General features: G+C 44.9%; 1 protein-coding gene across 3 annotated transcripts in view; it reads left to right on the forward strand.

Annotated features, from left to right (window-relative positions):
• Positions 1-12,611, forward strand: part of LOC119971793 (endoplasmic reticulum-Golgi intermediate compartment protein 2-like) — a 66,168-nt gene that overhangs the window by 46,542 nt on the left and 7,015 nt on the right. The window contains exons 9-11 of one of the 3 annotated variants that reach the window (XM_038807922.1): positions 1,427-1,525; positions 6,299-6,396; positions 9,599-9,758. In XM_038807922.1, the coding sequence (XP_038663850.1) occupies positions 1,427-1,525; positions 6,299-6,396; positions 9,599-9,758 (357 nt within the window). The remainder of the gene's footprint in view (positions 1-1,426; positions 1,526-6,298; positions 6,397-9,598; positions 9,759-12,611) is intronic. The other 2 variants (XM_038807923.1, XM_038807924.1) reach the window with 2 other exon arrangements.

Genomic DNA, 12,611 nt, shown 5'->3' on the forward strand with positions numbered 1-12,611 from the left:
GCGGCGAGTTGCTTTTCAGGTGCAATGTGGCTGTAGGATCGCGCCCCCGTGTTCTCCAATATTTCTGGTATTTTTGTCCTTGTTTGTGAAGACAGAAAAAAGTAAGTATTTAGTTGGTCAGCCATTTCTTTGTTTTCCATTATAAATTTCCCTGACTGTAAGGGACCTCCATTTGAATTTTTGCCATTGCACTATCCACTATCATCCCTTTAAGTGACATTTCCCAATCCACCATAGTCAACTTGCACTTCATTTCAGCATAATTTCCTTTATTTAGATTCCGTACCCTGGTCTCAGAATGAACTATGTCACTTTCCATCTTGATGACAAATTCTGTCATATTATGGTCGCTCATCCCCAAGTGGCCTCACACAACTGGATTGCAAATAATTTATTTCTCATTACACACTAACCAGTCTAGGATGGCCTGTTCTCTAGTTAGTTCCTCAACATATTGATCGAGAAGACCACCCTGTATATACTCCAGGAATTCCTTCTCTACCATATTGTGAGCAATTTGATTTTTCCAATCTAGATGCAGATTAAAATCACTCATAATCACAGAGATGGCAGACAGCATGTGCCACAGGAGACTCAGTCTTAACAAAGACAGTGCGGGCACCTGTGCCATAATCCTCGCAGACTTGGCATTCTGTGGAGAAGGAGGCCCCCCGCTCCTGGTGGACGTGAAGGTCACCGCAGCCCTGAACTTCAGGGCTGAAGCAGGAACTTCTGTGACATTTACCAAGCTACAGCCCACAAGTGCATCCGTGAGGTCATGGATGCCCTGTTCCCCTGGGCATCAGACTTTATCAACTTTAAGCTAGACCAGACCCACTAAGATGCCGGGCAGGATTCTCCGCTATCGTCGGGATGCCCCATGTCCAGGGGACAATAGGTGACATGCGTGTCGCTTTGCATGTACGGGGGCATCAGGGAGTGCCCTTCGTGAACAGGAAGGGGTTCCACCTGTGACCACCACCTCCAGATCATGCACGTGGATACAGACTTCCCTGAGAGTGTGCACGACAGCTACATCCTGGGTCACTTGGAGATCCCCAGGGCCCTCGAGGATCCCCAGGGCCCTCAAGCTGGCTCTTGGGAGATAAGGGGTACCCACTGTGGTCCTGGCTAATGTGGAGGCCAGAGACTGAGACAGAGACCAGATATAATGAGGCCCATGCTGCCATCCATGCCATCTTTGAGCAGTGCATCGGACTGCTCAACATGCGGTTCCCATGGCTGGACTGTTCTGGTGAAGCACTGCAGTACTTTGTGGTGGTCTGCTGTGCCCTCCTATGTGGAGGGCAACATGGGGTGAAGGTGCAGGCAGGCAAGCTGTGAAGATTAACATGACAGAGGCTTCACATGTATCAGGCGAAATATATTTTAATTGTGAACATTTGATTGATTTCTTTGCTTACAGTGTATAATTTCTCTCATCGAATTGATCATTTGTCATTTGGAGTGCCGAGCCCCGGATTAATCCATCCACTAGATGGCAGTGAGAAAATAACAGAGACAAGTGAGTCAACATACAACAATACCTCACTGGCACACAGATTTAAAACACAATTCATCGGGGACCAATGATTTACGATGACTGATTAAGTCAAATCCCGATGTACTACATGTGATTCTGGGATTGTTATTTTTGAAAACAATGCTTTTGGAGCTGAATATTTGAACCATTGTTCAATGAAAATTATAAATCAGTGAGTGACCTCAGTTATATGGGGGCAACGACATTTTAAAATGGGTAGAGGTTGTTGTGAAGAACGTTTAAATATCACTTTGGCACCATGGTCTATACTCACTGAAACACTTTTTTAAACATTAGGCAAAGGGTGGCACAGTGGTTAGCACTGCTGCCTCACAGCTCCAGGGTCCCAGGTTCATCTCCGGCCTCAGGAGACTGTCTGTGTAGAGTTTGCATTTTCTCCCCATGTCTGCCTGGGTTTCCTCCGGGTGCTCCTGTTTGCTCCTACAGTCCAAAAATGTGCATCATAGGTGGATTGGCAACGCTAAATTGCCCCTTAGTTAGGTCGGGTTACTGGTTTATGGGGATAGGGTGGAAACCTGGCTTAAGTAGGGTGCTCTTTCCAAGGGCCGGTGCAAACTCGATGGGCCAAATGGCCTCCTTCTGCACTGTACATGCTATTAAATTTAATGCAAAAAAAGGAAATCAAGAAGTGGGGAGATTTTGCACTGAGAGTGACTGTGGTAGCCAGTTCCACATTCTAACCACCCTCTGGGAATTCCCTATTCGATTTATTAGTGATCTTATATTAATGGCCTCTGGTTTTGCTTTACCCTACATGTGGAGATATTGTCTATGTTATCAAAACCTTTCATAATTTTAAGGACCCCTATTGGGATGGGACAATTCGATACAAGTGGATTCCTGTGTCCGAAGGAAAACAAGGGTTTGTAGTTACACTATTAAATCCAATTCTGAGAAAAATGTACAGGGTTTTGTGGAGAGGAAGTAGGACAAATGGGATAACTCTTTCAAAGAGCTGGCACAGACACAATGGGCCGAGTGGTTTCCATCTTGGCTATAAGAGGCTCTGAGCAAGCTTCTTTTGCCTTGATGTATACTGACTTTTGGAAGGAAAACACAAAAATTTTCATGTACATATCTGTGTGTGTGTGTTGCACATTGTATTTATACACATGGTTGCTCATTCATCCTACCACTGACTGGTTGTATTGGGGATTTGTTTACTGATTTCTAGCAATTTCTGTTTTTGTTTCAATTGAACGGATTTTGGATAGAATATAATAATTGAGGGCAATGTTAAATGTATATAGAACCTCAGCTGGGCCACACTTGGGAGCACTGCACCGTTTTGATCTCCTTACTACAAAAAGAACATAGAACAGTACAGCACAGAACAGGCCCTTCAGCCCTCAATGTTGTGCCGAGCCATGATCACCCTACTCAAACCCACGTATCCACCCTATACCCGTAACCCAACAAACCCCCCTTAACCTTACTTTTATTAGGACACTACGGGCAATTTAGCATGGCCAATCCACCTAACCCGCACATCTTTGGACTGTGGGAGGAAACCGGAGCACCCGGAGGAAACCCACGCACACAGGGGGAGGACGTGCAGACTCCACACAGACAGTGACCCAGCCGGGAATCGAACCTGGGACCCTGGAGCTGTGAAGCATTTATGCTAACCACCATGCTACCCTGCTGCCTGAAGTAAATGAAAGACTGGCATTTTATATAGTGCTCCATGATCATCAGATGTCTCAAAGTGCTTTCTAGCCAATGAAGCACTTTTGATATTATGTAGTCACGAACAGAAGAAATAATTTGTGTACCTAGAAATCTTTCCACGGCCACAGGATGTTCCTAAGCATTTTACACCCATTCAAATTAAAGAAATAGATCATTCCAAGCCCACACAACTAGCCTGTTCTCTTTTAAAAAGCGCGATGATATCTTTTATATCTACCGGAACCTTGGTTTAACATTTCATCTGAAAGACGCATCTCCATCAGTACAGTACCCCCTCATTGCACTGCCAGCCTTGAGTTTTGTGGTCAAGTCACTGGAGTGGGCCATGAACGTACAAGCTTCCAACTCAGAGGCAAGAATGTTATCCACACTGAGTCACAGCTGACATTAAGCACTGGGGAAGATTTATAAAGAGGTTAACTGAATTGAGAGGACACAGATATCAAGAAAGACGGTTAGAGAGGACTAAGACGGGACCTGCTAGGGGTCTGTGGCATCACTGAGACTGCTCCATAACACTGTCTGACACCTGCCTCAGCTCGTCAGCTACCATGTCTTTGTAACCTTTCAGATTTGTCTATTCAAATGCTCCCCTGGCCCATCTCCCACATTCTATCCTCCATAAATTTGAGGTCATCCAAAACTCCACTGCGAGTATCCTAACTCACACCAACTCCTGTTCACCAATTGCTCTGCTGCTCACTGACCTCCATTGGCTCCAGGTTAAGCAATGCCTTGATTTTAGAATTCCACTCATTGTTTTCAGATCCCCTCAGAAGCTCACCACTACAAGCCCCACCCACACAGCTCCCGCTTATCATCTCTATAATCATCCCCAACCCACAAACCTGCGAGATCTCTGCACTTGTCTAATTCTGACCTCTATAGCATTGCCAATCATAATCGATCCACCGTCAGCTGCCTGGGCTCTAGGATTCTGTCCTTAAACCTCTCCACCTCTTTCTCATCCTGTAAGCCTCTCCTTTAAACCGACCTTTTTGAAGCTTTAGGCCACCTGACCTAATATTTCCTCATGTGACTGGGTGCCAAATGCGGCTTCTGTAAAATGCTTTGGGAGGTTTTATGACACTGACGGTGCCACATAAATGTAAGTTGTTGTTGTTAGCTGTAAAATTATGAAGCAGCCATTGGGTTTTTGTGGAGAAACTGTTTCCCCTTGTGAGTGAGTCCATAAATATAAGATAGCCACTAACAGACCAAATAAAATATTCAGGAGGAATTTCTTTACACAGTTAGCAGTGAGAATGTGAAATTCATTGCCACAAGAAGCTGGTGATGCATTTAAGTGCAGGCTTGCTGCATAGAGCAGGTAAAAGGGACGAGAATGATGGTGCACAATGCATGTGGAGGCTATAAGAGTGGGAAGAGGTAACTGTGGTGTGCATAGAATATATGGACTGGTGTAAACCAGTAGCTTGATTTTGTGCTAAACGTCTATGCCATAGTATTTAAGTTCTATTAAAGGAACTAGACCCAGATCACTAATCCCACTCCAGGATTTAAGCATGACATCTAGGATGGCACTCCCGAGCAGTTCTGAGGGGTTGCTGCCTTATGGTAAAGTTGTCTTTAAAACAAGACAGCTGCTTGTTCAAGTGGATGCAAATGGAGTTGAGGTACTACTTGAAGAAGAACAAGGAGATCCCTTTGATATCTGCCCTAACATTCTTCACTGCCCACCATCAACAAAACCAGATCATCCGATTATTCATAGAATTGCATACAGCAGAAAAACAAACCATTCGTCCCAACTGACCTATGCTGATACTTTTGGCCCACACAAACCTCGGCCCTTGCTTTTTATCTATCACCGATCACTGCATTCTTTTATTTCTTTCTCCCTAATGTGTTTATCCAGCATCCCCTTCGATACCTCTACACTGTTTACCTTGATCACTCCTTGTAATAGTGAGTTTCACATTCTCACCACTCTCTGGATAAAGAGTTTATTAATGACTGCCTCATGTTTATGACCCTTATTTTGCTCTTGCCTACAAGTGGCGATGTGCCCCCTACATTTACTTTATCAAACCCTGTCATAATTTGAAAGAATTCTATCAGGTCACCACTCAGTCGACTCTTTCCACAGTGGCACATTGGTTAGCACTGCTGCCTCATAGCACCAGGGACCCGGGTTCAATTCCGGACTTGGGTGACTGTGTGGAGTTTGCACATTCTCCCCGTGTCTGCATGGGTTTCCTCCGGGTGCTTCGGTTTCCTCCCACAGTGCAAAGTTGTGCAGGTTAGGTGGATTGGCCATGCAAAATTGCCCATTAGAGCCCAAAGATGTGCAGGTTCGATGGGGTTAGGGCAGGGGAATGGGCCTAGGTGTGGTGCTGTTTCAGAGGATCGGTGTAGACTCAATGGGCCGAATGGCTGCCTTCTAAACTGTAGGAATTCTAAATAAGCTTGTTCAGCCTTTCAAATCAGCTCAAAAACCACAATTGTGAATTATTTGCACCTGCTCCAATGCCTTTTATTCACCTGGAAACCAGAAACTGTGCAATGTGCACAATACCCCAAGTAAGGTCCAGGGAAAGCTTAAAACAAGTTTCAATTCTACTCCTCTAGTAATGAATCCCAGTGTTTTGTGTGCATACTTTAATGTGCATATTTTAAATGGTCTTAACCCGCCACTTCGAGTGTCTTGTGTATTTCCCCTACCCCCACCTCTTCTCCTTTACCTCATTCACACTCCAAGGACTCTGTGGCCTCATTTTACTTCCTTCCAAAATGCACCAGCTCACACCCAGCTGTATTTGCTGTTTGTGGAGCCTCTCTCTTCACAAAGTAGCTGCTTTATTTGACATGGTCATCAGTAACTGCGGTTTAATAAGTGAGACAGTCGTAACCTTCTAAATAAAATTCCAATTCTTTTCTTTTCTCACAGGTGTTGATTGATGTGTTGTGTAATTCCCCCATTTTCTGTTCTGCTTTCTTTTTTAAATTGCAAAATTCCAGCAAGTGCTAGTTCTCCTAATCTCCGACAGTGTCCAATGCTGCTGTCATCTCTCTTTGCAGATATGTACACATTCCAATATTTCCTCGTCGTGGTGGCCACTGAAATAAACACCTACAAATTCTCCACAAACACTCATCAATACTCAGTCACGGAGAAGGTGAGGAAAAACTGTTTCTGATTCAGCACCTTATAAAGCAGGAATGCCGAATCTGCTATTTGCACAGGTCTTGGTCTTTTGTCAAAAGCAATTGCAGCTCGCTGTTAACTTTGGGTCAAGGCAATTGAATGAAATGTAATAGCCAGCCACCCTGAGGAATCTGGTTTTTTGTCACCTGCTATCTCTACCTATTGTTCCAAACACCACTTTTAAATGCTGTTGAGAACTGCTTTCCAAGATGTGCTGAGCTTGCCTCATCAATTACCAGAGGTACAGACCATTGACAAATGGGGCTGCCATGGAGAAAGTTCTTAGAATAATTAAGAAAGGTAGGAAGAGGCTCAAGTGGAAAGCTGGCATTGGGCCAAATGGCCTGTTTTTGTGCTGCTGTTTCCAACATACTACATCTACCCTGTATCCTACTCACTTCCTGGTTCAAGGGACACTTTAGATGCCGCAGAGGCATGATAGCTCCTGTGTGCAGCCGTGCATAACATTTACTCAATCCTGCGGTCAATATTTGAGTGTTGTTTACTGTCCCAGATTCAGCAAGAAAGTATTAGAAAATACCACCTCATCGAATTTAATTTCCAAAACCACTGTGCACTTCTTGATGATATAAAATGTTAATATGCTCTTAAGCAGCTGACAAGGTGTAGAAAAGAATCCCTGGCTATGCTTTGGCTTTTCAAATAAAATATTAATTAAAAGCACAGATGCACTGGCAATTGATATCAAGGGAAGAAATACTGACAGTCCTTTTAACAGAAAGTAAATGAAAATTGATTTCTTGCCTAGCTGGATGATTTATTTTTATGGGTTGTTAAATCATAAGATTCTAAATGGGGAAGAGCTGCGAAGGGATCTAGGGGTACAGATCCATATATCATTTAAAATAACACAGGTTAACAAAGCCATGAAAAGTGAAAAACATTGGGGTTCATTTCTAGAAGATTATACTGATAGGGTGTGTGGAAGAGGGATGGGATGAGGCTTGTGTGAAGTATAAATATCAACATAGGCCAGTTGGACCAAAGGGCCTGTTTCTGAGCCGTGAATTCTATGCAGTACCGTGATGTCTATTGGATGAGTCATTAAAAACTGATGCCCTGTCTGCCCTCTTGGTTGAAAGTACAAGATCCTGCAGACTGTTTTGAAGAAGAGCAAGGGAGTTTTCTTCGGCCTCAGCCTGCCTCGTGAAAACTGGTTATCTGGCACAGTGATCATCACTTTGGCTGTGGATGGGAGTTTGCTGTGTGAAAATTGGCTGTTGCATTTGCTGCGTTACAACAGTGTCTGCGGTGCTGAAGGACAACAGTGCAGCCCTCCCTTAATACAGCTGAGTTTATAATGCTGAGGTCTCTGGAGTGGAACTTTAATCCATTACCTTTTGGTTCTCAAGCTACCTTCATGTAAGCTTACCAACAGTCATGCCTCTTCATTGATTTACATATTATTTCCCTTGTCCTTTACTGTTTTGACTTGGCCCAGAACTTTTCACTCTTGGCACAGATAGCAGGAACCAGATCAGGTAGCATGAGTATAGATTAAGGGCTGACATAATCCAAATGTTTAAAATGATGACAGAAAGAAAGACAAATGTGCACTTATATGACACCGCAACCTGTGGACATCCCAACCAATGTAGCACTTTTGAATTGTAGAATGGAATTTTTTACCAGCGATATGAAAAGTGAAAAACATTGGCCACCATCTCAAGAGTCAGTGAGACCCCCGCTTGATAAGTTTCTGGGAAGTACTGCTGGTAACATGTAGCAATCAGGCAGTCGACAGGCCTTCCCTGGGATCCAGGATCTCAGAGGGTGGAGGTTCTGCCTCTGATTGGCTGGGAGATCTGCCAGGGAGGTGATGGCTGCTATCGGATCGACAATGACCAATGGCTCAGGACCCAGGTGAATGATGTTAAGACAGGTCCGCAGGGTGATGGTTGCAGGGGAGGAGTGTAAGCGAGTCAGCAGCAAGAGAAAAGGGTTGGCTCTCAGAGAGCACCTCTCTCCCTCCCAATGCTGGGTCCCTCGCTCAGGCACTGAGCCCCATTGAACAGGGATCTTTTCCCCAGAGCAGGAAGGCAAAACACCAGGATTTGCCCGTCATACAAGCTACCTGGCAGGCCCTAGCCAGCTGCTGGGTTAGTACCGACAGTGGCCGGATGATATCCTTTAAGTGGTCATTGAGGGGCCCTTCCCAACGTGGATTTATCGAGCTGGAGGTAGGGTAGCATTGGGCCGGGGCCCCACTCACCGCCTTTTTGCTTGATTAAATCATTCCCCTGCCAACAAACTCGCCAGGTCACTAAAGATTGTGGAGCTAAGGTGGGTAAATGGAGTTATAGGTTGGAGATCAGCCATAATCTAGCTGGGGGGGGGGGGGGGGGGGGGGGGGGTGGATGACAGAACAGGCTTGATGGGCTGAATGACCTACAATCAATTTGTTTGCTAGAAAGAAAGGTTGAGCAATTCAGTAGTGTAGGTGGAGGTGTTGGTGGTGTCCCTGTGCATCTGCTGTCTTTGTGAGGTCACTGGCTTGGAAGGGGCTGGCGCAGAACCGTGGCAATTTGCTGCAGTGCATCTTATAGATGGAACATACTGTGATTCCGTACTATAAATATAACATAAACTCATCATTAGTTAACAAGTTACTCTTAGGGGAGGCAATGGCCTAATGGAATTCTCTCTGGGACTAGTGATCCAGAGAAATGCTCTGGGGATCCAGGTTTGAATCCCAGCACTGAAGATGTTGAATTTTGAATTCAGTAAATATCTGGAAGTAAAAAACAAATCTAATGATAACCGTAAAGCCATTGTCGATTGTTGTAAAAACCCATCTGGTTCACTAATGTCCTTCAGGGAAGGAAATCTGCTGTCCTGGTCTGGCCTACATGTGACTTCAAATCCATAGCAATGTGGCTGACTCTTAACTGCTCTCTGAAGCAGCCTTGCAAGCCACTCAGTTAAATGGCAGTTAGGGATGGGCAAGAAATGCTGACCTTGCCCACATCCCACGAACGAAAAAATAAATAAATGTATATACACCTGGTGTTTGCTTCTCACACCCTTCACCATGAACATGCTCTTGGGAGCAATTGGTGTGCTGTTTTCATGAAGAGCTATATTGCGTAACAACGCGCAATTTATTCAACCGTACAAAATAACAAAAGAGCAACTATTATATCTAATTGCAGGAAAAAAAATTGACAGGGCAGAAAAGACACGAAATACCAGGTATTCTACTGAAATATGATATTAGCTCCATTAAGATCCTGATATCTGAAGAAGGAATGCCCACCGGCCAGTTTCTGATCCGCCTTTGCGGCATAATCGGTGGAATCTTTTCAACTGCAGGTAAATATCCACAAGGTATTTTTTTTATACAAAAGGTGTGTCTGACAACAACAGCCCATTGCAAAACATATCCCTAATTGGGGGTGGCTTACAATGAATCCGGAATATCAGTCAGCTGTGACTGTATGAGTTCCACTGCAGAAACTTCAGCACATAGTCTATACTGACACTCCTGTGCAATGCTGAGACATTAAACTAAAGCTCCTGTCTGCCCACTTTTGTGGGTTTAATAGATCACAGGGCTGAAGTGACCAACTGTGCGGAACAAAAGGGAAATCTCCCCATGAGGACGGGGAGGACTGCTGGTGAGGATGAGAGAGCAGGTGAGGTGGGGTTGATGAGGCCTTGGGTCTTGGAAGCAGGAATGGAAGGCAGGCCTTGACTACTGCATAGAAACCAGTGTTAATTTTTGGCAGAGAGGCCATTCAGCCCATTGTGTCTGTGCTGGATGAAAAACCTAGCCGCCTATTCTAATGCCACCTTCCAGCACCTGGTCTGAAACCTTACAAGTTACAGTACTTCAGCTGCATGAGGGGTCTCATTGTTGGGTCGCAGCCCGCCCGAGTCGAATACTTCCCCCACGTTCGATTCCCGGCATGGGTCACTGTCTGTGCTGAGTCTGCACATTCTCCCCGTGTCAGCGTGGGTTTCCTCCGGGTGCTCTGGTTTCCTCCCACAGTCCAAAGATGCACAGGGGTAGGTGGATTGGCTCTGCTAAATTGCCCTTAATGTCCAGAAAAAGTAAGGTAAGATGGGGTTACGGGGATGTGGTGGAGGTGTGGAGTTAGGGTGGAGGTGCGGGCTTAGGGTGCTCTTTCCAGGGCCCGGTGCAGACTCGATGGACGAATAGCCTCCTTCTGCAATGTAAATGCTGTGATTCTGTGAAAGCACTCACCTGCCAATGACATACAACTCTGAGGAGTATGTCAGATGTTCTTCCGATGCTGTTCCCTTGTTGGTTCCTCAACGACCAGAAAACCATCCCTTTTTCACACTCCAGAAATTCCTCCTCTATTCTACTGTATCCAATTTGACTCACCTAATCTATATGCAGATTAAAGTCACCCATAATCACAGATGGTCCTTTAACACATGCATCTCTGATTTCCTGTCTGATGCTATTCCCAACATTACCATTGCAGTTTGGTGGTCTGTACACTCACCTACAAATGTGTTTTGCCCTGTGGCGTTCGTTAAGTCTGCCCATACAGATTCCATATCATCTGTGTTAATATCTTTCCTCAATATTTTATTTAATCATCAATGCAACTCCACCACTGTTTCCTTCTTTTTTTTTAACAGTACCCAATCCGTTTTTCCCCAATTAAGGGTCAATTTAGTGTGGCCAATTCACCTACCCTACACATTTTTTTGGGTTGTGCGGATACACAACCCAAACATGGGGAGACGTGGGGAGAATGTGCAAGCTCCACATGGACAGTGACTCAAGGCAGGGATCGAACCAGGGTCTTCGGCCACCGTTTCCTTTCTGTCCATCCTTCTTAAAAACTGAACAGCCCTCTATGTTTAGTTCCCATCCTTCAGCACATTGGAGCCATGTCTCCGTAATCCCAACTATGTCATACCCCTTTACATCTATCTGAGCAACCAATTCATCCATTTGTTCGAATGCTCCAAGCATTCAGGTGCAAAACCTTGAGGCTAGTCCTTTTAACGTTCCTTGAGCGATTACTACTAGCTTTTTTTACAGTATCGTTATCTGATAATGGCCCATGGTTTTGCTGCCCATCACTTTTGTTATTCTCCTTGTTGTGTTTTTCTCTAGTTCTCTATTTTGCCTACTCTGAATCCTTACAGAGGGACCACACAAGCAAGTACACCACAACAACATCAGTCCTGTTCCTGCCAAGGTGTAACCCGTCCAGTTTGTACAAGCCTCATCTCCGTAACCCTTAATTCTCCTACAGGTTAAAAACATATCGATCTCAGCCTTGAAAATGTTCAAGGATTCCTCCTCCCCAGCTTTTTGGGGTAAAGAATTCCACAAAGATTCACAACTAAGAGAAGAAATTCTTCCTCAAATCTGTCTTAAATGAGCAACCTCTTATTCTGTGACTATGCCCTCTTGATCTACACTCTCCCATGAGTGGAAATAGCCTCTCGACATTTACCCTGTTTAACCCCCTAAGAATCTCATCTTTCAATGATATCGCCTGAATTCTCCGTTTGAGAGACTATGTTCTCCCACCAGCGATCGATGAATGGCTTCTGGTTTGTGCTGGCGGTAGGAGTGGCACCCAGAATTAATTCACTCTCCCCAGCCATGCAAATTTATGCATGGCGTAGATCGCAAGGGATTCAGTTCGGAATCCTGCTATCAGGCTGTCATTATCTGATAATGGCTTTGCATGGGTGGCCTGATAGCAAAATCTTGTGGTTGGACCCCTCTCCCCTCCCTTTGACAAGAAGGGCTATCCTCTCCCCCCCCCCCCACTTCCTACAGGAATTGCTGGGTCATCACCCTCGTACAACACAAACACGAGGGTGACCTGCCACCCCCACCACATAGGCCAGTTATCGGAGACCCCTCGATATCAGAGATTCCCACTCCAGGCCCCCCATCAATCCAGGCGGGAACAATGAAAAGAATCACTGCTTTTTCACTCACCTGTGCCTTACACCCGCTGCCTCATACAGATGTCCAGAAAGCAGCAGCTGTGACTTTAGAGAAAACCTAAACCACATCTTGAGGATTTAAATCTCCTCAGATCGTTTGATGTGCAAGGCTTCTATTCACTTCAAAGAGAAATAGCTTTTAATAGGCTGTAATTGACAGCTTCCAGACAGCCAGATATCTAGATTGTTTCTTTTAATTTTCCTTCATGCTTAAAT

The sequence above is a fragment of the Scyliorhinus canicula genome, chromosome 9 (genome assembly GCF_902713615.1).
Source record: "Scyliorhinus canicula chromosome 9, sScyCan1.1, whole genome shotgun sequence".
Taxonomy (NCBI): Eukaryota; Metazoa; Chordata; class Chondrichthyes; order Carcharhiniformes; family Scyliorhinidae; genus Scyliorhinus; species Scyliorhinus canicula.